Here is a 23,385-nt window from a genome sequence, read left to right as displayed (position 1 = left end):
AAAAGGATGTTCCATTACATTAAGTTAAAGATGGGTCCTCTCCTCCCTGCACTGCCCCACTCCTCCTCACACTTATTATCAGGTTTCCAAGGCGACACAGTATGAAACCAGTCACAGCTACTTTTCCTGACACTCCAAAACCATTACAGCAGTCCATAAAAGGGAAGAAGTAGTACAGAAGAAGAAAAAAAGAAAAAAAATCAGGTATCTACGGACTCCAAACCCAGCCAACACAACTCAATCCCTTTTGACAGGTTTACTTTGAAACGTTTCAGTGCCTCCCATTGTGTTTTTAAGTCGATGGTGAGTCATCATGTGAGACACAGGTGAGTGAAGAGTCTCTCTTTATTTAACCAAACACTGTGGCCACACATAGAAAAAGGATACACACGTCACCATCCCTTGTTCCTCTAACCATAAATCAGAGGTAAACAACAGATCTCGAGAGCCTTCACTGTCGAGCCCCTTAACGCTCTGGACAGAACGATGGAGTGCTTTTACTTTGAAACGGGTACAAAGAGTGTTGCAAACATGTTTTGTGACATCTTAAATAAAAAAACATTGCACGCAGAGAGTACACAGTTAAAATGATCTTTCATTATAGTTTTAATGTCTGTTTTTTGAATTCATATAACAACTACAAATTGCAACACTGCCGGTACCAATTTCAAAATAAAAAACACTCCAGTGTTTCTGTTAACTGAATCCATTTATTTGTTTAAAAAAGGGTTTTATTGTGAAATATTTGCAGCGAAGAGAAGATGCACGGCCTCATGACGTATAGTACTGGTATATATTGAGTATATAGTACTACTATTATAAGAAGATAGACAATAGTTTGATAATGATTTAATAATTTCACTAGAAAACAATTGCGAAAAATTATTTTGAGCCAGCTTCTCAAATAAACTTCTGTATTCTTCTTGTATTTTGATGACATCATACTGATCATCTTTCACCATCTTCTAATGAGCTAACAATAAAAACAACTCATCAGATTAACTTGATGCTGAAAATAGAGATAACTGATGAGGAAAGTTGGCTCTGATGAGTTTCCTGCTGCTTAAATGTGAAAAACAAAACTGCTTGAATGAGAATTAAGTGGCTAATTAAATACAGCTCCAGTCCAACAAGAAGCAATCAAGCAAAGCAAGAAGAAGTTAGTGACTGTGCCAAAACCCCCTTTACAGCTTCAGCCATATTCACATAGGACTACAACTTAATTGATTTAGTTGATTAACTGTGTAGGACTGCTTCTAAAAAGTGTCAATAATCTAATTTGCAGTTTTTCATATAGCAACGTGACGTCTCAGTCAATCCTCTCATCTGCCAAAATGAAACATTAATGTGAACCAAAACAATTCTCAGACAAATTTTGTGTTGACTGATTAATCGATTGATCAACTAAATGTACTATTGTGGAGTTTTAGAGACTCTTAAACTGAGAAGTTCGTAAACACTGCTTTCCCCATTTTAGTTTGAAAACACCGGGGCAGCGTCTGATGATTAGGCCTTTTCAATCACAACGTAGCTTTTGCTGATTCGTCAGCTTCCTATCACATGACACTCTTCCAGAATAAAACAACTGGTATTGGTCTTGGCTAAAAGCGTAAACGCAACATGGATAATCAATTTCCTTTTTTTTTTTTACCTTGCTGTATTTGCTAACAATAGTTGTACAATTATATTCTGTATTTTACAATTATTAAACTGTTAACATGTGTAGGAGACAAGCAGTCATTCGAGCAATACACTGTGTCCACAGGAAAACACTCGTGTGGACAAAGATTGTTTTTCGGAGTTTAATATAGTATTATGGATGTACCTTAGAGCCCAAGGTAACGACTTTTCTATCAAACTGTACACCAGTGGTTTTTAACTTTAAGATCATTCATTCTAAACAGATTAGAGAATTGTAATCACTGAATGTAAACATTTGACCAGATGGAGAGTGTGGATGAGCGGGCCGTTAGTTTCACTGGATCCTCTTGAGCAGTTTAATAAAAAGAAACCGCACAGTAGCCCTCTCTCTGATCTATTACACTGTGTTTCAGAAGAAAAACACTAAGCAGCATCTGAAGAGCAAACAGACATGGGATGACTGTGGCTGGCAATTTGTCATCCTGTGAAAATGCAGATGCACCAAAGCCCCCACCAGGGCTGGAAAGACCTCATGGCATGTGTCATCATGTGAAACCCTACTGATGGTTCTGTATTCTCCTGAAGGGATTTAAGCAACAGTGTTTGAGCCACACGTCACATTCATAAAGACTGGACTGGAGCTAAAGGGCGGGAGGAAGGATGCCATGTGCATAGACTGAAACTCATCTGATTCCCTATAATCAAAGGCTTCTTAAGATAGATCCAAAGCTCTGAAGGTTCCATATCAGGAAAAAGAGATGTCATTTATAGACTGCTATAGATCTGTCTATAACTTGAGCGAACCTAATTAGCCCAAATTGAAAACAGTCCAGAAGTTTCACTGAGTTTGTAACCACTTTCAAACACTTTCAGACAACTCCAAAGAATCTCCAGACATTCTCTGGAGGAGCTGTATGTGAGACTGCCAATGTCCGTATGAGAGCCTCTGGACTTCCTGCAGAGTTTCTCTCCCGGTGCTGTATTGTAATGTATGTCACCAGTTTCAAAATGAACCAAAAACATTTTACTCTTCTGATAATACCAAAAGAGATATCTAACTTTGTGTTTTTGCTCCATCATTGCGTTGTAAAGCTGTGTGCATCACTACGTGTTGCATGCTCACTCGCTTTATCATGCTACTGCGTGCTTGCACTATGGTCCGTCACATTTACACCATGCACGCAGTTGGATCGCAGTTTTAGCTGCACTTGTGGCATTAATGCAGTTCTCTCTCTCTCTCATGCGAATGTTCTGTTCCAACAAACAGCATATTGCACAGAACATCCCCATCTCTTTCTATTGATAAGAAACTAATGATGGAGGTAGAAAGAAAAACAATGGCTCACTTCAACAAACAGCTACAGAACAGGTACTTTCTATACAAACAAGGAATTGTGTGTGAAGTGAAGCACCAGATCGATCGGCAGTGACAATAAAAAGAGCCACTTCATCCCTGGTTACATTTGAAAGCTTCAGATCGAATGTGAATGCAGGTCGTCCAGTACGTCTGCATGAACATGAACATGTGGCCACAAAGTGAGACAATCCCCCCCCGACTTGGCCGTGACACGAACACCAACTGACACATTGATCCCATTTCCTATCACTAGAAAAATCGTCCTGTGAGAATCTGCCACGTTCATTAGTGAGTGTACAGCAGAGAGGAGTCAGTGAATCAAGAAGTATCGCCCATTGTTATTATCAGGCACAAAATCAGGAATCAACACTGGACTGATGCCAAGTACCAGTCCTCATGTTTGCTGAGGTGGCCATGGTTCAAGAGGCTAAGAGCTTTCCTGAACAAGTCCCATTTAGAGGGCCATCCACTAAGCAGAGGGTTGGCGGTTCGATCCCTGGCTCCTCCAGTCCACATGCTTAAGTGTCCTGGGGTAAGATACTGAACCCCTAATTGCTCCTGACTGTGCAGACAGTGTATGAATAGTGTATAATAGAAAAAAGGCACTGTATGAATGTATGAATGTATGAATGTGTCTTGTACTGTAAAGCACTTTAAGTGGTCGTGAGGCTGGAAAAGCTCGATATAAATACAGTCCATTTACCGTGTTGTTGCAGCTTCCATAGAATAAGTGCATGTGCAGCATTTGTGTTAGCAGTGGGTTGGATGAAAAGCGATGATCAAGCTAACCTCGACTTTAAAGACTTTTTATTTGCAATACTTGTATTTCAGGGTCACTTGAGATTTAGCGCCTACAGGCCTGCGACCCGACTAGATTCACGCGAATGTCCTCCACAAGTGACTTCTACACCAATCACCCTCACGCCAAGCAGCTCTTACAGACAAGGTTTATCTGTCTCATGTCCAAAGGCGACATCACATGTGATCACTTCTGTCTGGCAGGGTTTCAAACCGACACGCCGTGGAGCGACATTTAGCACAAAAAGCTAAATGCACCATTAAACATGATTTCCAGTCCTTCCATTATGTCGTCCGAGAACTCCAGAGGAAGGGACCCACATGAGTTATGCCCTCGATAACCCCTACTTCCCTATGTCCTGACTTCTATGTAGACGAAAATATAGTGGGCTCAATGACAAAAGAATAAAACCCTTTCAGACGCTGATGTTATTACATCATTATCGCAAGGTTATGACAGGCAATATATTTGGATTTTATTTTCAAAATTAACACTTTCAGGATGAAAGCATGTTGACTGACCACATATAGAAATAAAGTTGTTTGTTGCAGTTTGTGCCGTGATGTGCTGCTCTCCTCTTGAATGACGGGTCGGGCTGTTCCCGCTGCCCTCTCTCCCCTCCGCCACGAGTGCAATGCATGATGGTATATAGTGCCCGGTTAGTAAACATAGGCTGGACACTACTTTTTCTCGATGCATATTGTGGAAACAATGAGTGTACTATATAGGGTATGAACATTATCAAACGGCAAAATTGCTGTCTAACCTAATTGCAAAGTCTTGGTATTCCCCACTGGATTCACCACAGGTGAGTGGGGGGGTTGATGATGCTTCTAACACGCGACAGTCGCAAAAATGTTTAAATATTTATCCCGGTGAAAAAGCGATGTCACAGACATAGAAGACAAAATGTGTTGAGAGATTTTGTGGTGATAGGAGCCGATGACGGTGTCGGGGTGCTGTAAAGGAAATCACCTGATCCACACATCAGAGTTATTAATACATCACTTCCTGTCTCTGTCTGCTGCACCCGGCTGCTCCACCTCTCGCCTGAATAATCATTTCTTAGAGTTGTGAACGCGCTTGTGAAGAAAAACCTCACGCTGTGTTGTGCATGTGTGGAAGGCAGACTACAGGTAGACTTGGTGGCCAACTCACCCCGATGTTACCTAAGGGTAATGTCGGAAAACGGCTCAAGTAGTGGGACTATGCCTAAAGTGATCGAGGAGCGATTTCAGCCACAGCCATTGATTCTTTGATTCGCCACTAAAAACCAATAACACTCTGCACCGCTGTTCTCTTCACAGAACCACACATCCACTGTCTGCCCTGCATAATGTACATGTGAGAATTTCAACTTTTTTTTAACTGCCACACTGAAAAAATATCAGGTGAGTCACAGTGAACCACAGCGACTCCATAGCTGAATGAGGGGCCCACGAGCAGTGTGGGTGCTTTCTGATAAGGGTCTCCTCTCACAACATTGGAAAACAAGTTGCCACAGAAGACAGCACGGTGCACGGCTGCAGAAATACTCGGAGGGGTTTTTTTACCTCTTTTTGGTTTAGGGAAGCTTTCGTGCAGGTGAAAAACCACCTTCTCCACAAAGTGCTGGATGTTGCTCTGCTCTGGTCCTCGGACAAACACCATCCAGTCGTGGGTGAAGCCTTCCACTGTGGGTTTCTTTCGGACTTGGGCACGGTGACCGAGTTCTAGTTTCACCTGGACAGCACCCTGGGGGGGAGAAACAGGAGGTTGGATTTATTGCTCACAGAAAAATCCTTATGTGGATTTGAGTGCGTTTCCTTGACCCCCGCAGTGAGAGGTCCGTTGGAAAAAGTGCAGATTTAACGCCGCGACCTGACTCGCAGCCTGCACGGGAACTCTGGAGTCAAACATCCACGCGTGAAGCAGAACACGTTTCCACGCACTTTAAACTCCCGGGAAATTGCGTCAACTTTGCACAATATTCAAAGGCCATGATACAGGAAAAGCAAAAAAAAATGATGCAGAAAGTTGACATGTTATCCGATTCATATAATAATTCTTGGATAGTGTGCAACACTGCGCCGAATGAAACTGTGGAGTGAAAAAATTCATATTAAAAATTTACGCACGAGCGAAAACTCTCTTTTGTTGCAGACAAATACAGAGAATTGATTAAATAGGAAGTTTTTTGAAGGGAGTTCCGACTTGCACGGCTGGTTCTGGATCGGTGGCACGTATCGGCTCTTGCTAGCTGTGTGGAAAATCCTCGTTACGGACTAAAAGCCACCGACTCCTCCGGTGTGACACAGCGGAGAAACGTCCGAAAAACACGGTCCTGTTAGAGGCCGACACGCCGGCAGAGCCCCCGGCACGGTACTCACCGAGCTGGCCATCCTGGAGGGCCGCACGTTACTGTTCTTTCATGGAGACCGAGTGTGGAAACGGGAGCGGAGGTGAAGGCAGCTTCCCTGTGACGGCGGACATGGTCTCTCCTCCTGGACCCAAGTCACTCTACACTTTCACGGGCTCGCCGGCTGTCAGCCGCCCGCCACGAGTTCAAGACGTTCCGCTGCGGACTTTCAAAATAAATCTCCCGCGGAGAAGCTGTTCCATGTGGACCACAAAACCTAGTTAAAGGGATAGTTCATCGAAAAATGTAAAATGGCCTCATGATCTACTCACCACAATGCTGATGGAGAGGGGGGTGAAGCGTTTGCATCCACATAACACTTCAGGGGTAAATAGGGTTGCAGCCAAATCCATTACAATTGTAGTAAATGGTCAAAAAAAGACATATAATGCCTCCATACTGCTCCTGTGGTGTCATCCAAGTGTCTATAAGCCATGATCCTCCTCAAGAGCCCCAAGTCAATTCAATTGTATTGGATTTGGCTGCACCACTGCTTACCGCTGAAACTCCAAAACGGTTTTGACGACCCACCACATCATAATGAGTGCACTTTCATTTTGGGTGAACTCTCCCTTTAAGGAATATAATGTTTAAGCAAGATGTTCATTATTCAAAAATATGTAATGACTTCCCATAGTTTTTATTATAGCAAAGCCGTGGCCAGGATTTAAAAGACCACCTTTGAATATTTAACATTTATATTTAATGTGCCGATGATTTCATTGTCTTTACACTTTTATTCTTTAGATACTATTCTTTTGTTATTTATCATTATCTACCAACAAAAATTCACATGCGGTGCTTGTTCATTGCTGCTATTTTATAATTTTGTCTTTCACAATTTTTTGGAGAAACGTAGATAACTCTATGATTAGGCATTTTACTTTTCTGCTTGTCTGCTGAGCTTTATGCTTTTATTTTGAACCTATTCAATCTACTTCCGTTGACTTCTGGGTGTAATTCTGCCACCTTCGCGGCTTTGAGGTGTAAAGCGCACGCGCAGCCTGGTGTACCCGCCGGGGCCGTAGAATCAGCACGAGACGGAAAGGTACCAATCACAGAGCAGTGGACACACGGGCAACCAATCGGGTGGCGGCAACTCTCTTCTGTTGCCTTCACGTCCCGGAGGAAAACCGGCAAACGAAGCATGTGCGAGCAGTTTGATTGAGATGGTGAAACTTGCTTTTGCAGTCAAATGCCAGCCTCCGTGTGCAGTTAATGGGACCATGATGTCTACTTGACTTTAAACGCTTGAACTTGCCTATCTTGGTATTATTCTGTCAATGTCCTATTTTACATTTTACATTTTTTGTATTTTTCTTCCAATTTCATAGGCTATTTGTAATGGTGACAGTCCCATCAAGTTGACACTAAAGCTTTTGGTTTACTTACATTACTTATCACCTCATTATCAAAATGAGGTGATTGCCATGTTGTGAAAACAAAAACAAAAAAGAATGACTTTACTTTTGTAACTATAATTCTGTTTAGATGAGCAAACTTACAACAATGAATTATTAACAGCAAATATATACACAATATGCCTACTCACATATACCACAACATTATTGGTTATACCTCTATCATTACAATTATCATTACGGCCCCTGTCATCTCTGTCATACTTTTTCTTTTGTAGAAATACTTTAAACATTGATACACCTCTCCACTTATGTTGGACACTGGATGTTGTAAATATTGGTATTTAGTTGATGTTCTCAGTTACACGTGGTTACACCTGGGAGAGGGATCCTTCACATGTGTCTCTCTCTGAGGTTTCTATGGGGCCTTTGTCCAGTTAAAATGTTATTTTGGTAGTTTTTCCTCACTCTTGTAAACACACACATTATTTTATATTATTCATAATCTGATGTATTATATTATTTCTGCACATTTTTGGTAGATTATAACCAATATATCGGTCTCAATGTCATAGTAAAAACAATTACATTTGAAGACAGGCAGTCAGCGACTTCCACATGTTCCTATAGACAATAATGAAGGATTTAATAACCCACTGCTGTATTGCAGCAGTGCTGAGTGGAATACGTTTAGGAGCATTAGTGAACAATAGATTGGGAATGTACAGTATGTTTGCAAATGAATATCAATACTCATCTGCACCTTTGTACATTGCATTGTTTTTTATCCTTGTTTAGTTTGAGATTACATTGTTTTACTTCATTGTATTTATTTGCAGCCTCTAATTAATCATTAGATTTGAGTGTTCTATTTCTCTGCTTCTATACCTGGGCCTCAGTACTTAGCTTTGTTCCCTCTCTTTGTGCCTCATGTTTTTGAACAACAATGAATCTCCTTGAAACTTGAATCTCGAATCTCGAGTCTTGAATCTTGTTAAGCTGTTCTAGAGGCTGCAAAACAGTCCATGCAGAAGATGGCAGGTAATCACCAACAAAATAGATTGTACCTTGGTGGACAAAGGAAAGTGTTAATCTAGAAATAAAACTTTTAAAGCACTAAAAAAGAATCACAGTTTTCAGGAGCTTAATGTATAGATATATAAAAAGCTGTTTGTGACTCAGTTGGTACATAGGGATACAACAATTGATAGAAGGATGATAAAAAATAATGAATAAGATTAAACGAGCATTTGGGTTTCCAGTTTTACATTATAGTGAAAACTGAGGAGAAAGCAGAAATGTTGGCAAAACAATAGTGAAGACAGGGAAAGAGGAAGAGAAGAGGAGGATGAAGATGTATGACAGCCAGGGAAAGATACTGTTGATCTGTGTAAAAGTCGGTGCTGTAAATGTCTATTTATGTTAAAATGCTATCAAAAACGTCATTATTGGTTTTGTATTTACATTTCATTGGCTAAACCAAGTTACAAAGTGACTGGTACATTTTAGAGTAAACATCACGGCGCGCGACAGTTTGGTGTTTTGTCCCTTTTGGTCCTCGCCGCTCGCCGTAGATCCACGCTGCTTCTCAAGAGGATGAGTGAGGTAAAGTTTTTTGCAGCAACACGTTGAACTGTGATTAACATTTAAATGCGATTCTAATACACACAACATGCTGCTGTGTGGCTGAAGTCCACCTGTCTTTAGTGTTACAAACGACCTGTTAGCCTTAGCTTCTGTCACTAACTCCTGATTGCTATTATTAGCCGGTGAAGCTAACTTACTTTGCTAACTTGTTTGTATTTAATCGTTTTTATACTTAAACATTATTTCTGGACGCAGAGAGTTTGAGTTCAACGCCTTTGTGCTGAAGTTCACATGTGACTGACGTGGTATGAGCCGCGCGCAGCCAACATCAGGTGCTCGACTAGCGTGCAGTAACTCCAGTTGAAATATCCGCCAATTTAACATTCGTTTACTCTTTAACAAGATATCGTGGCACGCAAAACGCATTTGGAAGCAGAGTCTGACGGAGCAGCACGTATTCTTTAATCCGGCTCGAATAGAATCCACCAGTCTGCTGGTTTGAGGGATAGAAATGACATAAATGCTGCTGAAATGCAGCACAGTTAAGCGGCTAAAGCAGCAGCAGCAGCAGCAGCAGCTGCAGCATCATGGTGCTGATGTGAGATCAGCTGGCTGGATCCGATACTGTGTTATGTAGTACATAACTCATTATATTCTTGAAAATACCCCAGCACAAACGCTCTGGAGTAGGGTTTGTTTTAAGGCTACAGCACTTTATTTGGAATTTTTGTTAAATGCTCGAAGTGTTTTTAACACTGCAATTATAGGTTCCACAGAAATGTGTGTGTGAGATCTTGCTGTGCATCTGTCTTTATTTGTCTGATTGTTAATGTTATTCACTTCCATGCACAGTCAAGTTTTCACATGATGTTAAAATCATACTTTTTTTTTTAGATAGATACATTTTTTATATAAATTCCAAAGAAAGACCCATTTTCTCCTCTCCCAAGCTCACAAACCGTTTATTACTGAAATAATGTGTAATAACATCAGACTAATACGACTTTATCATATGAAGTTCTCAAATTTTAAAAGCATAATTTACTGACAAATTAAAATACACTCATTATCAACTCACCACTATGCCAATGTGAAGTGTTTGAGTCCACAAAACACTTTTGGAGTTTCAGGGGGGATACAGCGTTGCAGCCAAAACCAATACAACTGAAATAACTGGTGACAGATTCTTCAAATGTCCCAAAACATCAGCCTGGAGCCACGTTCACGTGCACACTCCGCACAAGCTCGCGCCTCTATGCTCTCGCCCAAGGGGCACGTGACGACACCAGTGATACTCAGCGGTAATTACAGCTATGCAGCGATAGTACCAGAACTAGCAATGCACCCGCGCGCACCCTTGGACGAGAGCTTGTGTGGTGCATGTTCTGTGGACTCAAACACTTGACCTGCCCCTCCATTGGCATAGTGATGGGTAGATAATGAGGGAGTTTTCATTTTCCGGTGAACTATCCCTTTAACCTGCAGATGAGCAGCCCCACAGGAACCTTGCCTCCATGAAGTTCAGCCTCAAAGCCTCATGGGACTTTTCAGCAGTCAGAGTCTGCCAGAGTCTTTCCAAAAAGGTGTAAATAACCTGAAACCACTTCCATGTCTTTGTGATAACAGATAATTTGTGTTTTCAGATCACCACTTTAGTAGAAATATAAATTTAAGGTTTTTCGTCTTCTGAGTCATGGTTTAAAGCTACCAGACAGCCCCAAAAATATACTGCCAAGAACAGTTCTCATTATCTCTTTTTTTTCCGTTGGTTGCCTGTAAGAAGCGGCATCAACCCCCCACCTCCTTTATTTTGAAATCTACGTTGGCAGGGCTGCATCCGTGAATTAGACGGTTGTTGATGATCGGTTAATTACTATAATTACTAACAGATTGCTGTCGATCGGTTTTCTCTTGATTGATTAATTGACTGACTGACTTATTGTTTTGTGACTCACAGCCCCGATAAGATGCGTGTGATGGGGCGTGCAACTGAATCAATGAGCAGTTTTATTAAAAAACCTTCTGAGACACCTTTCAGTGTCGTGCGTCAGCTGTCTGTGTCCCGTGCTGCTACGATCTCAGGCCTCCCAACGTGGCCCGGGAGTGAGAAATCCCACGTGCCCGTCCGGCATGTGCAGCAGCAGCAGCAGCAGTGTCACACAGTAAAGCCTCACTGCTGTCATTTCTAAAGCACTGTTGGCTCAACACTGTTCCCGCATTGTCCTCACTTGTATTGCTAGTGCAGAGCTGGCAGTACACGGCTGCCTATATTGTTTTTGCTGTTAAGGTAAATGTGCCTCGGAAGCCACTGGAACGGTTTTGCTGTGTGGACTTCTGGAGGTTTAGCTGACCATAGGTAGCACTTGAGTCAAAGAAGAGGCCAGTATTGCAAAATCACCGGCGTCGGGCACAGCATAGCAAACAGTTGCTGAATCATTAGTGTCATCTTTGTCAAACTCCTCACTCTGTTAATTCGTTTTAAAGACTCTAGAGATTTGATATATAAGCAGCGCCGGTTCTGTTTGTCCTGATCGACAGCCCCATTCTCCACTTACACCCGTAAATAAGCTCTGGATGAAGTTGAGTGTCAGTTGTGAGCAGCTGACTTACCTGTGCATGTGTCAGTGGGAGCTGCTGTCAAGTGAGAGCGAGCAGGGCGGCGGACAGGGAGGGAGGGCAGGCGGGCTTATCAGTTAGATAACAGCAGGGGGTTTGGATTGGGTGTCTGTGTTTGGGGAGGGGAGCTGCTGGTGGTGGGTCAGGCTACATGAGCCCCCCCCCCTACCATGTTTATGCAATTGTTAGAACAGTAGATCAGTTTAAACACTATCTATGAGTCAGGGAAGTTGAGTAAAAGGAGTAAAATATTCTCATTTCGGTATAATTTTTTTTGTCTTTTCCAAATTTGCAGTGATATTTATCTACTGAATGTTTTCTTTTTGCTTTCCCCACAGTACCCCAGACTTTAAACAGCTTTTTTAAAGTTATAATAATAATAATAATCTATTGAGATTTTTTCAACAGACAATATGAATAATAGTGGTAATACAATAGTAGAGATAAACGAGCATTAACAACCTGGTACGCAAAGTAAATTCAGGAATATATGCCTTGTGAAAAATTCCATTTTGTATTTCCTCAGGCAGAGTCTTGGGGCCCTGATGGCAAACGCTCTGCCCCATAGTTTTCAGTGTAGATTCTAGAAGTGGCAGCAGACCCTTGCTCAGAGATCACAAGCTGCACAGAGGTAAATAAGGGAATAAAAGATCAGCGATGCAGCCTGGAGCCAGGTCATGACGGACCTTAAAAGTAATCAATACAAATTTTCAAATCAATCCTGAATCCAAGGTTAAAACTAAAAACGTCTGAGCTGATCATATCGCTTGGTACTAGTTAAAAGAAGAGGAGTGCAGTCGTTTCAGGGTTTTTCTGATAAGGACCAGAGAAGAGACTGTTTGCAGTAATATAGACCTGAGGTAATAAGCATGTATGATAGTTTCTGCATCTCGCAAACTTTATATGGGTTCAAATTTTCCTGAGATGGCAAAAAAAGAATGGACATTAATCTTCTTTTGAATGAACAAATGTCCCCAAAAAAACAATAACCTATATTTCGGCAGATGGAGCCGGACATTGTATTGTTTTCTCAATACATGACTTGATTGACTTATCAGATATCAGTTATCATTAGTTGATTACAGGGGCCCTGTGGAGTTTTCACCACTGTTGGCCCCATGGTGACACACACACACACACACACACACACACACACACACACACACACACACACACACACTGTAATATACACAAAGTTTCTGTCACTAACCATGAAGTGAGGATGCTTTGCCAAAGAAAGTGCAGATAAGTCTTGGTGACAACTCAAAGTACTTGACAGTACAGTTTTTTTCATTCAGCCATTCACACACACAAAGTTGTCAGGGAGCTTTCAAGCGTCTCTGGAGAACGTTTCACAGCTCTTCTGTGGATTTAGTCCGTTTCAAATTCTTCTGTCAGTGACTCCATGATGCTGAGACGAGATCGGGACTCTGTGGGGGCCAGACCATCTGCTGTAGGACTCCTCGTTGTTCTTGTATCTAAAGATAGTCCTTCAGGTCTCTGGATGCATGTTTGGGCTCACTGTCCTGCCGCAGGATGACCTTAGGACAGATCAGATGCCTGATTGGCCACCGATCCTCTCAACTCACGCTTAGAAGAGGAAGCCAAAGAAGTGGTTGCTCACTAAAATAGCTATCTATTCTAAATTTCTATTTCTTTAAACCTTATGTGCAAAGCATGACACCTGAATTTGCTACTCATTTCAAATGTTATCTTGCATGCCTTGCTTTTAGAAATATAAACATGTTTTTCGAAAAATTCTGTATTTTAAAATAATAAATTACGTCCCTGTTGATACCCGCCAATGGTCAAAACTTGCCAATGCATCCGAGCAGCTGTGGCGTGGAGCCCGTGGACAGCTGGCGCCTGCACACCACAGTGTCGGGCCTAATGAGACAACCTGAGATGTGCTGGTCCGCCTGCTAGGTAACCCGTGAGTCAGAGAGCGAGGAGGTATACATGTGACTTGTTAATAATTCAGAGCGAAATTATGTCACGGCTACAGGACGATAATGTCAGGCAGGGATCGTCTTCCAAAGGGTCGGGCTCTGAATACCTCCAAGCATTGCCCCCCCCCCCAACACACACAATGTGTGACCCATTAGTGCCATTAGGCAACAGGTGGCTACATCACTGAGCTTTTGTCTGAAACGCTGACCTCAGCACAACTGATACGTGATATTCTTGAAGTAAACAAGCTCACCAAGGTGCCCCTCGGTAAATATTCATTCGTAGTATTGTCCGACATTGCTTTATTGGGAGTTGAGAGAAAAAAAGTATTAATACTAACACTGTTTACCCGTAGTGCGTTTTTTGTACACGGACTCTAATTGGGTTTCTATCTCTCAGGTATGACTTGAAGACGCGATGGAGGGTCTGAAGATACGGTTTGATTTTCCCAGCCCCGTCGTACAAGCACAGGTAAGCTGCTGAGTCGTGGACCCCGTACACCTGATATCAACATGTGGGTTTTGTGATCCGATCACAAGTGGACAAGTATAGGTGTGAACACGCTTGCAATCGGATCATGCCAGACCACAGTCGGAGGTGAACTGTGCCACGTGTCCACATTCTTTTTGCTGTGTGTGTGAACGCGAATTAGTCCTGGACCACATATGAAGGACCTCCTGCTCAGCTGGCGTCCTCTGACCCAGTACAGTATCACTATGAACTGATCCTATTTTTACACTTATCTGTGTCCATGGGACTGATTTTGTTTGTGGCTTCGCTAAAATATCAACAGACCAGAACATCATGGCTGATTGTTTTGTTCAATTGCTAAGGTCTTTCTTTCTAGCTGCAAGAGATTCATTCAGCCCCCCAACAATTTCCCTTTGCGTATACTCGTTCCACTGTTTACCCCTGTTATTTTTGTCAGTAAATGAATGGTCTGTCTCCAAGATAGACCCTCTCCAATTAGTGTTTACTATAGTAACCATGGAAGTAGTGCATTTGTTATTCTTGTCGATGAACCCGTGTCTTAGGATGGGAAGAAGCAAACACTCAGAATGCAGGTGCCCATTCAGGGTCACACTGGAGAGGCGAGTCACCTAAATAACCTAAGGTCGTGTTTATAATTTGCTACCTCATAAAATGTTTAAACCTGTAGTTGCTTTTATGAAAGTTCAATGAGGGTTAAATAGGCGCTGCGAGCAGGAGGACCTTCCGAAGTGGGCAGTATAAAACGGTGTAAGCTTGATTAGGATCTCTGGCCCTGTTCAGACCTGATATTAACGTCTGTCCCGATAGATCCCATCACACGCTGATGGCTTAATGTCTGCATAAACACCGGTACTTAGAACTGTGTACTTGTGATCCCCTAACTCAGCGTGGAGGGTACAACCAGATCTGACCAGGGTCCCAAGCTTCTCTAAATGCTTCTTCTATGAATCTTCTTCCATCATGAGCTAAACAGCTCACAGGTTTCTTTCACAGTAAGCGTCTCCCCACCGTACGCAGGCAAAGGTGTTGTGAGTGATCGCGGCCCCCTGTGAAAACTAAACCGCGCATTTGCTCAAAAAACATCCAACTGTACATTTTGGGCATCGTTTTGTTTTCCAGGCGGTGAGAAATCTTGTTGCTGCTGTGCTGAAGGAGAAAGGGCAAAATGGGCAAATCACACAGTCATCCCCTCAGGTGAGTTACTCACCGAAATAATGTTTGGAGGTGGTGAACAGATGGGAGGGAATCTTGTGAGGATTCCATTGGAGTTTTTAGTTTTCTATATATATCAGCTTGTGGAAGTAGGACAGAATCTGTTGAAGCAAGTGTAAAGTAATTGTTAATGCAAAGTAGATCTATTAAGTGACATCAGCAACCAAATAAATACCCACAATTGTTGCGCAGCCTACAGTGTGGTGCCTTTAAGCTAAGCCTTGTATTTAGACCTTGGTTGACCGTGTTGTTGTGTGGATCAGGGCCCGGCGCTGGAGGCTCTGTGGCAGCAGTGCTGCAGTGACTGTGCTCTGGTGCGGTCGTCCTGCTGTGATGCCGTGGTGCTGCTGGTGGACCAGGGCCACGCAGACCTGCACTACATCCTCAACTGTGTCCTCAACCTCCTGCCCTCTGCCAGGTACACGAAACACACCCACACCTGGTCTCAGTCATGTCCTGACTTCAGCTCTTAGAGTGCTCTCAGCTTTCTCCAGAGAACAAAGAAAAAACATTGCTGTTCTTCTCAAATGATTCCTTTTTGATTTGATAACCTTCTTCTGTGCCGTGTTTTTGTACTTGAACTGTTAACAGAAATGTCCAGGGGCTTATAAAGGTCATTGGACAGCTGCTACAGATGCAAGCAGACCAGAGAGACCGAGAATCCCACTTCGCCTGTCCTTACTCCATCAGGTCTGTCACTGTCATATGATTTTGTATTGATATTCTTTGTAGCAGGTTAAACTGTGCACACACATGGGGTAGCTAACCTCAACCCATTAATGCACAAATCACGCACACACACACACACACACATACACACACACACACACACACACACACACACACACACACAGTCCCCCTCCAACCCATTCATGCCGAAACCTTAACAATTCACCTCTTACCCCTAACTTTAACCACGACCTGAGAAATAACGTTTTTCCTCATTAGGACCAGGCTTTGGTCCCCATGAGGTCTGCTGGTTCTGACAAGGACAGTGTTTGTGCTGGAAAAGGTCCTAAAATGTGCCAAAAACAAGCACACACAGTATAATTCCAGTTTCTGTGCTGCAACGTAAAAAACATGGCTATTAAATATAAATCTTTAATAGCCATGTTTTTAGGCTTCATGTTTTTTAATATAGACAAGTTCAGATAAAGGTTAGCTCATTCAAGCCAAACCAGTTAGCTGTGAATTTACCTTGGAGATTGCATGCTTACATATTTAACGCTAGGCTCGGCTAACCAAGTCTGTTAAGTGTTGCACTTGGAGGCCATGAGATAGATAAATTGGTGTTGATCTTCTTCTTTCACGCTCAGGAGGTAAGATATGCCAATTTCTTAAAATACTATTGAAGAATCAGATGGATGAACAAACATGAGACGTGCTCCCACACCTTTCCTGAATGAATGAAGGATAATTGGTGCCATTTAGTTGTTTTTTTAATTATTTGGTTTAGATAATCTGCCTTAATTGTTGGCTTGTTAACCTGCCTGATTGTTTGACTTGCCCTGTCAGAATTCTTTACCAATTCCAAAAACCACATTTCAGCTGTTTGGTGAAACAGTATAAGTTGATGCCTTTGTTACTGTTGGGGTTTTCAGTGCAAAAGAGAACAGGTGAAACTTGACAATACAGATAGTATACAGAGTATATGGATATCCTCAGTCCTGATATAGTGCCGCTCTGTGCTCCTGCTGAAGCCTGGACGCAGCCGCTGCCGCCTCCTCCTCCTCCTCCTCCTCTTCCTCCTCCTCCAGCCTTATATCTGCACCTCTGCCAAGATCCTGGGGCCTCCTTAATCAGTTACAGCGGGTGATAAAAAGACTGAGCTGCTTTGTCTGTTTTCTTTTTCTTCTCCCCCCCATGTTTCCCTTCCTCCCTCCTTCTACATGTTTTCTTTCCTCTACCTCTGACACCCTCTCCTCCCTCTCTCTGTTTGATCCCTCTTAACCTCTCTTTCTCCACAGCTCTATCCCTTCTTTCTTTTGCTCCTTCCTTCCTTCCCATTGTCCTTTTCCTTCTCATTCTGTCTTCATCGCTGTCTCTGCTGTCTGCGTCTGTCTGGCGGTCTCTACCTCCCTGGTGGGAAGATGAATGTGTTGAGGGCAGCATGGTGGCGCCGTTGGCCTGGCAGTCTGGCCCACCATTGGTTGTTGGACCTGGCACTGCTGGGTAACTGTAAATGCTGCGGGATTAATGGAGGATGCACACTGGTGCCCATTGTTGACCGTCTGCTTGCCGCTGCCCTGTGCAATCTGCCACTGAGACTCTGAGCCACTTCAGCACCCAGCAGGATCAGGGAAGGTTCAGGGCTCCGTCCGCCACACCAGCTCATTTCTCAGGCGATGTTGATCTAGCTGTAGTCGTGAAGTTGTCCCTTATTGTCCCCTGCAGGCTTTCCCAGATACTCTGTGTCCCTGGCCTGCCTGCTCAAGTACAGTGACAATGTCATTCGCACATTTGAAATGAAATAAAGTTCCCAATTGATATGCTGATAAAGCATTAGTTCTTTTGAACCTTTTACAGAAGGTTCCAGGTACTTTGGTTGGTTTATAACAAGCTTGGGTAAATTGCTTGAGCCACAATATCACTTTCAGCTAAACAGACAAAGAAGAGGTCACACACAGAAACTCAACTTGTAATAGACAATCCTTTTGTCTACACTCCATTGTTACCTGACTAGGCTGAGAAATGCCTTTATCAATATTTGATCGTTACAAAGTTTTAATATCAATGCAGTATATCAGCTGATATTGGTATTCTAATCTTTCTTCTTGACCATAACATGTTGGATAAGGCTACAGTCAAAAACCAGGTCAGATCTGGCTCTGAGTCGGACATTGTGCCAATCAAAACAATTTTGTTGCTTTCTGGACAAACTACTGTATGTAACTGTGACACCTTTCTAAATGAACTTGAACGTATTGTTGCCTATTCTGCCGTGTTCATCAGCAGCCGGGAAACACAAACACAATGCTCTGGTCTTTACCAGTCTGGAAAGCCACTCAACCACCCTCTCATACTGTTTATGCAGTATACAGGTGAGAGTGAGCTGCATCTTGAAAATATTAAAGGTCCAGTGTTTAAGATTTAGGGGAAAGGGATCTATTGGCAGAAATCTATTATATAAAAAATCCTAATGAAGTTTTCACTAGTGTGTAATCATCTAAATTGTATGAATTATTGTTAACTTACATGGTATTTAGCTTGTTAGGCTTTTATCCAAAGCGCCTTTACCCTAGAATGAACCCTTATGTCCTCTCTACGGAGGCCGCCATGTTTTTTTTTACAGTTTCCTAAACTGGACAAACTAAAAACCTTTTGAGTTTTTATGACAACTGAGGCTACTTCAGGATTACTTTCATGTTTGGAAGGGGAGGGTGAGGCGAGGGGTATTCAGCTGCAACATGCAACTTCACAGCTAGTTGTCACTAAATTCTACACACTGAACCTTTAAAAAATCCAGGGTGAGAAATGTAATTTTATCTGGTGATCAGCCTTAGTCAACAGAAAAGTTGGGCTTTTAAAAGACATTCCTCTGCTTTTATTTATATCCTAACTTTCTGATGATTCTAAGAATAAACAGATTAGAAACTAGATTTAAAAACTCGAAGAGTGTTAATAGTAATTTTTTTGTTGTGTTTGCCTGCTGTCATGCTGTCAGATAATGAATCAGGTCTGTTGTTCAACCCCAGCTTCCCCTCAGAGATCGGTGTAACCTACAGACATCCACAGGAAGCTGGGCGTTTCAATAGACTCTACCTGGCTCATTTGTCTGCCAGCACTTTTATTCAGCTGTGAACTTGGAGTTGAACCAAAAGGAGGGAGATCTCTGTCTTCCCTTCCTGCCTCCTCCTTTGTGTGGCGGCTGAACGGTGTGAGAGGCTGATGGATGGGAGCTGTATTGAAGCCGAAGGTTTGAGACGGCCAGGGAACCTGAGGAGGCGGGGGGGTAGAGATGGTCAGACAGATAACACCATATTCATGTGGTGTTATCTGGGAAGACAGGAATTCAGCTCTTACTGCGGGCTGCCACAGGCTCAGACGTGCTCAGTCGCTGAACTTCCCTCCCACACCTAAACATGTGATGATGGATGGATCACACTGGTTAAGTGGAGCTGATGGTGGTGTCCACCCCCCAACACGCTGAACCTCTTAGGTAACCTCTGGCCTGTCTGTGAGCTGGATTCTTAACAATACGCTCACACTTCACCTTGGATTTGACCCCAGTGTTTTGTCTGGACCTAATGGGTTTGCATATATTCAAGAATAATGGAAGCCATCGTTCATACTCACAGGAAAGCTCCAGACTGAAAGCCTGGTACGGGTGGGGCTGAGGATTTTAGGGTTAGGGTTAGGGGTCTATTTTTAAGTCCTATTTAATTGTCAGAAACATAAACTTCCTTTTGCAGTTATTTTCTTCTTGTTATTAATTTGTCTGAAATGTTCTGTTTAAATGTCCAAATTAGGCGTTATCTAAGTAGAGGCACTGTTCGAATCAATATCCTCATCTGACATATAAACATTAGGGTTGGAGTCAATGTTTTTTTGTTTTTTTCACAGAAAGGGTTTGTTTATAAATCCATAAATCCAAGGAAAATAAATCTATTTTGTTCATGTGTTTAGAACTAAGATGTTTTATAAATCAGCCTTTGAGTTACATATGGAAATAAATTACTAGACTACTAGTTAGATTACTTATCTATTTACCTGGCACAATCTGGTAACGTCGGTCACATGCACGAGAAAGAAATCAGACCTGGGACACTGGATCTGTCTGTGGTGTGAATATGCTCTTTGCTGTGTCCTGTTGTTTTACAGGAACAGCCCTCACCCGTACATCACAGCCCTGGAGAACCGAGTGGACTGCTGGCCAGTGCTGCTGCTGGAGATGGATGATTTCATTCAGCAGGCTGCTGACAGGTCAGCCACAACAGAGGCCCACTCCTTCAGTGCATACATTTCAGAGTCTCCATCCCAAATCACTCATCACACCACTGCAAGCTTTTATTGTGCATTAATGACAAATACATACAGATACGACCCACAGCACCTACAGTATGGGAAATATTTCCTTATCTGGGATTTGTTCTTATTCAAGAACAGCATCCACGCAATATTTAGATTTTTTTCCCCTTTTTTAATTCTACAGTTGTATAATACGATTTAAATTACAAAAATATTTTATAATTTGTATCTTAAAAAAAGACATACCAAGTTTCAGATTTCAGATTTAAATTAGAAATTTTTAGATAATATTTGGTTAATACTGCAAATGACACATTTCTACCACTTTAATAAGTTCACCAGTATAATCAGGCTATTTTCAACACTACATACAGATGGTGGCACAGTGGTGATGTACTTTGCTTTGTCGTCTCACTCCGGTTGCATATTGTACATCTGGCATGGTTTCACAATAAAAGCCCTGTGAAACTAAGGGTTTCTGTGGTCTGAAATAATCAGAAACTGTTACAGGAAGTGTTCTGTTTGTATTAACAAAGTAATAGGAAAACTGAGGCAGATCAAAAACAGACCCTCCAACTGCAATATGACCAATTATATTTATCAAACCGAGGCCTGTTTGAGAACAAAAGAGCTTGGTCACTGTTTGATGATATAGAATACCTCCTATTTTTCACGAGGTTAAATGAAAGGAGCATCTGCATTTACCAGCTTTCAGTCAAAGACCCCCTCAGAGGCATGACCAGGTAATGAGTGGATGTATTATTTGAAGGTACCGACTGAAAAGCTTTTAAAGGATTATTAAATTTTGTACAGGTTTGAATGTATGGGTGCTCCTCTCATTAAGATTGATTTTGATTTTGCTCCAGCATCTGAACTTGGTCTGACACCAGCCGAGCGGTGCATTGATTGATATCAGCCAACATTATGTAATGCCTCTGATTATGTTACATTATGTATATATGCACCACAGAAAGGAACCAGCCCACATTACCATGCTGGCCCCCTTCCTGCAGTATCTGTACTGTGAACCTCAGCAGCAACCCCAGCATGCCCTCCTCCGACACAGTCTCCTGCGGGTGCTGCTGCCCGTACATCCAGGAGCTGCATCGGCCCTCCAGGCGAAGGACGAGGAGAAGCCCTGCGCGGTGTCCGACAGCCTGCTGCACCTCCTCTGCCAGCTGGTTCCACGTATGCAGGTGACGCAGGGATGGTGGAATCGGGTGCATTCAGTCAGGGATTCACAAGAGTTTGTTTTGAGTAAAGCGAGGAGCGAAAGGTTTCCTCTGAGTCACATCACCTGTGTCGACAGAACATTTACTGAATTCAACATTTAACGTGGTTTTAAACAATTGCACCAGCCTCATTTATAACAATGCAGTCTGTCTTTTACCTTTTGGACAAAACACTGGTGCTATTTAATTATCTTTTTGGGGATTTGTATTTTATCAGTTTAATGGCATCTATCAAATATTGCAAATCATGAAAACGTTCCAGGGAGTGCGCTAACAGCTTACTTTCTAAGTGTCCGCCTCACCTAGCATTTCACAGTGGTATTACTGACAGCACTTGCTCTGGAGGTTGATGGTACAGTTGTTTTTTATGATTTAGTTTTGATGAAACAAAAAAAAATGATACCTCAAAATCCTGCGAGAATTAACTATTTGTATTTTGTATCAGCAAAAAATGAAATCTGTTCAGTTCTCCTGAATTAACAAAATAATCTGCTGCAGCAAAGACCAATGCTTGGACAAATGTTGGTAGAGCTAATAAAGCTCCACTAAATATAATGGCAACTGAATATTGGTTTTGAACCTCCTTCTTCTTCCTCTGAATCTTTTCCTTTGCCTCCCCTGACAACAGTCTTATTATTTATTTATTTTTTCCATGTAGTTTCCACAGTTACTCCCGTGGTTTCACTGTCTCTGCTATCTGGGGAAAGCTGGTTATAGCTACCAGGGGAAACAAAAGCACGATCATCTTCCTGTTCTGCTTGAGCAACAGCAGATGCACTTCTTTTGTGCTGTAAATTGAGCCGTCAGAATCCCAGAGAGATTTCGCACCTGGTAGCTAGAAAAGCATCGCACAGTGAAAGTGAGGTTTATAGAGAACATACCGATATAAACTCTAATGTTGTCATTATAATAATTAATTTGTTTAAAAAACCTTGTCCATAACCACTTAAAAGCACTCTGGTGTAGGCTTTAAGAATCTCCAAATTTGGTGACTCCCAGTGGAAGTTTGAAAAATCATCTTGAAAAAAAGCGGTACGATTTTCTACAAACAAATCTCATGGCATTAAAATAACAAAAAAAAGATGCTGGAAAAAATATTGTAGTTTCAAGAATTGCCCTGAAAAAGAAATTGTCGAGTGAAGAGAACCTTTTTGTGGAATAATGGGCCAAAACCTTCACCTTCATTTCTAGTTTTGTCTCATCTGGTTATGGAGGTGTTCTTTCTGTGCTGACAGGTAAACAGCGTGGAGGCGGTGCTGGAGCTGTGTGGATTCATCAACGCTCTGCTTCAGGTTCTCCTTCGGGCCCCGGAGGAGCAGTGGAGATCTGAGAGAGCCCGGTTGCTTCTGCAGCTGCTGTGTGCCTGTCAGCGCTGCCTCAGGTTAAACAGAGACTGTCGGCCGCTTCTCAAGCTGCTGCTGCAGCTCCTGCCCGCCTGCCAACAGGTGACATTGCAACGATCATTCTCATAATCCGGAATTAATGATAATTTGTTGGACCCAGCGATAAATATCACTGTCTCACCTGGTAGTGTGTTCAGTATGGGTACCGTCACTGTCTGAAGCCTCATTGTAATGTGTAGGAGCTGCCAGTGGATGAGCTGATGATTGGTGTGGCCCTGCTCCTGCTCGAGGCCCCTGCAGCTCAGCAGACCAGCCTGCTCACTCTGGGTAAAACTGTCTTCAGCTAAATTAATGTTTGTGTTTGAGCGGAGAAGGGTGAGACATCTAATCACTGCACAGAGGATTATAATACTCAGAGAAATAAGTCTG

General features: G+C 42.4%; 2 protein-coding genes across 4 annotated transcripts in view; one reads left to right on the top strand and one right to left on the bottom strand.

Annotated features, from left to right (window-relative positions):
- Positions 1–11,798, bottom strand: part of mllt3 (MLLT3 super elongation complex subunit) — a 52,009-nt gene extending 40,211 nt beyond the window's left edge. For 2 of the 3 annotated variants that reach the window (XM_053415982.1, XM_053415983.1), the window contains exons 1-2: positions 6,167–6,319; positions 5,351–5,531 (exon numbers count right to left, since the gene is read on the bottom strand). In XM_053415982.1, coding sequence (XP_053271957.1) covers positions 5,351–5,531; positions 6,167–6,178 — 193 coding nt within the window. In that variant the 5' untranslated portion in view covers positions 6,179–6,319. Of the gene's footprint in view, positions 1–5,350; positions 5,532–6,166; positions 6,320–11,753 lie in introns of those variants that run through there. The other variant, XM_053415984.1, reaches the window with a different exon arrangement.
- focad (focadhesin) overlaps positions 9,111–23,385 on the top strand; it is a 38,913-nt gene continuing 24,638 nt past the window's right edge. Inside the window, exons 1-9 of the mRNA XM_053415981.1 lie at positions 9,111–9,161; positions 14,109–14,180; positions 15,321–15,395; positions 15,677–15,831; positions 16,005–16,103; positions 20,235–20,336; positions 21,352–21,577; positions 22,849–23,058; positions 23,196–23,283. Of these exons, the coding sequence (XP_053271956.1) occupies positions 14,127–14,180; positions 15,321–15,395; positions 15,677–15,831; positions 16,005–16,103; positions 20,235–20,336; positions 21,352–21,577; positions 22,849–23,058; positions 23,196–23,283 (1,009 nt within the window). The 5' untranslated portion in view covers positions 9,111–9,161; positions 14,109–14,126. The remainder of the gene's footprint in view (positions 9,162–14,108; positions 14,181–15,320; positions 15,396–15,676; positions 15,832–16,004; positions 16,104–20,234; positions 20,337–21,351; positions 21,578–22,848; positions 23,059–23,195; positions 23,284–23,385) is intronic.

Source organism: Pleuronectes platessa, chromosome 23, assembly GCF_947347685.1.
Source record: "Pleuronectes platessa chromosome 23, fPlePla1.1, whole genome shotgun sequence".
Lineage (NCBI taxonomy): Eukaryota > Metazoa > Chordata > Actinopteri > Pleuronectiformes > Pleuronectidae > Pleuronectes > Pleuronectes platessa.
Note: the sequence above shows the minus strand (reverse complement) of the source record. Positions and strands in the feature narration are given on the sequence as shown.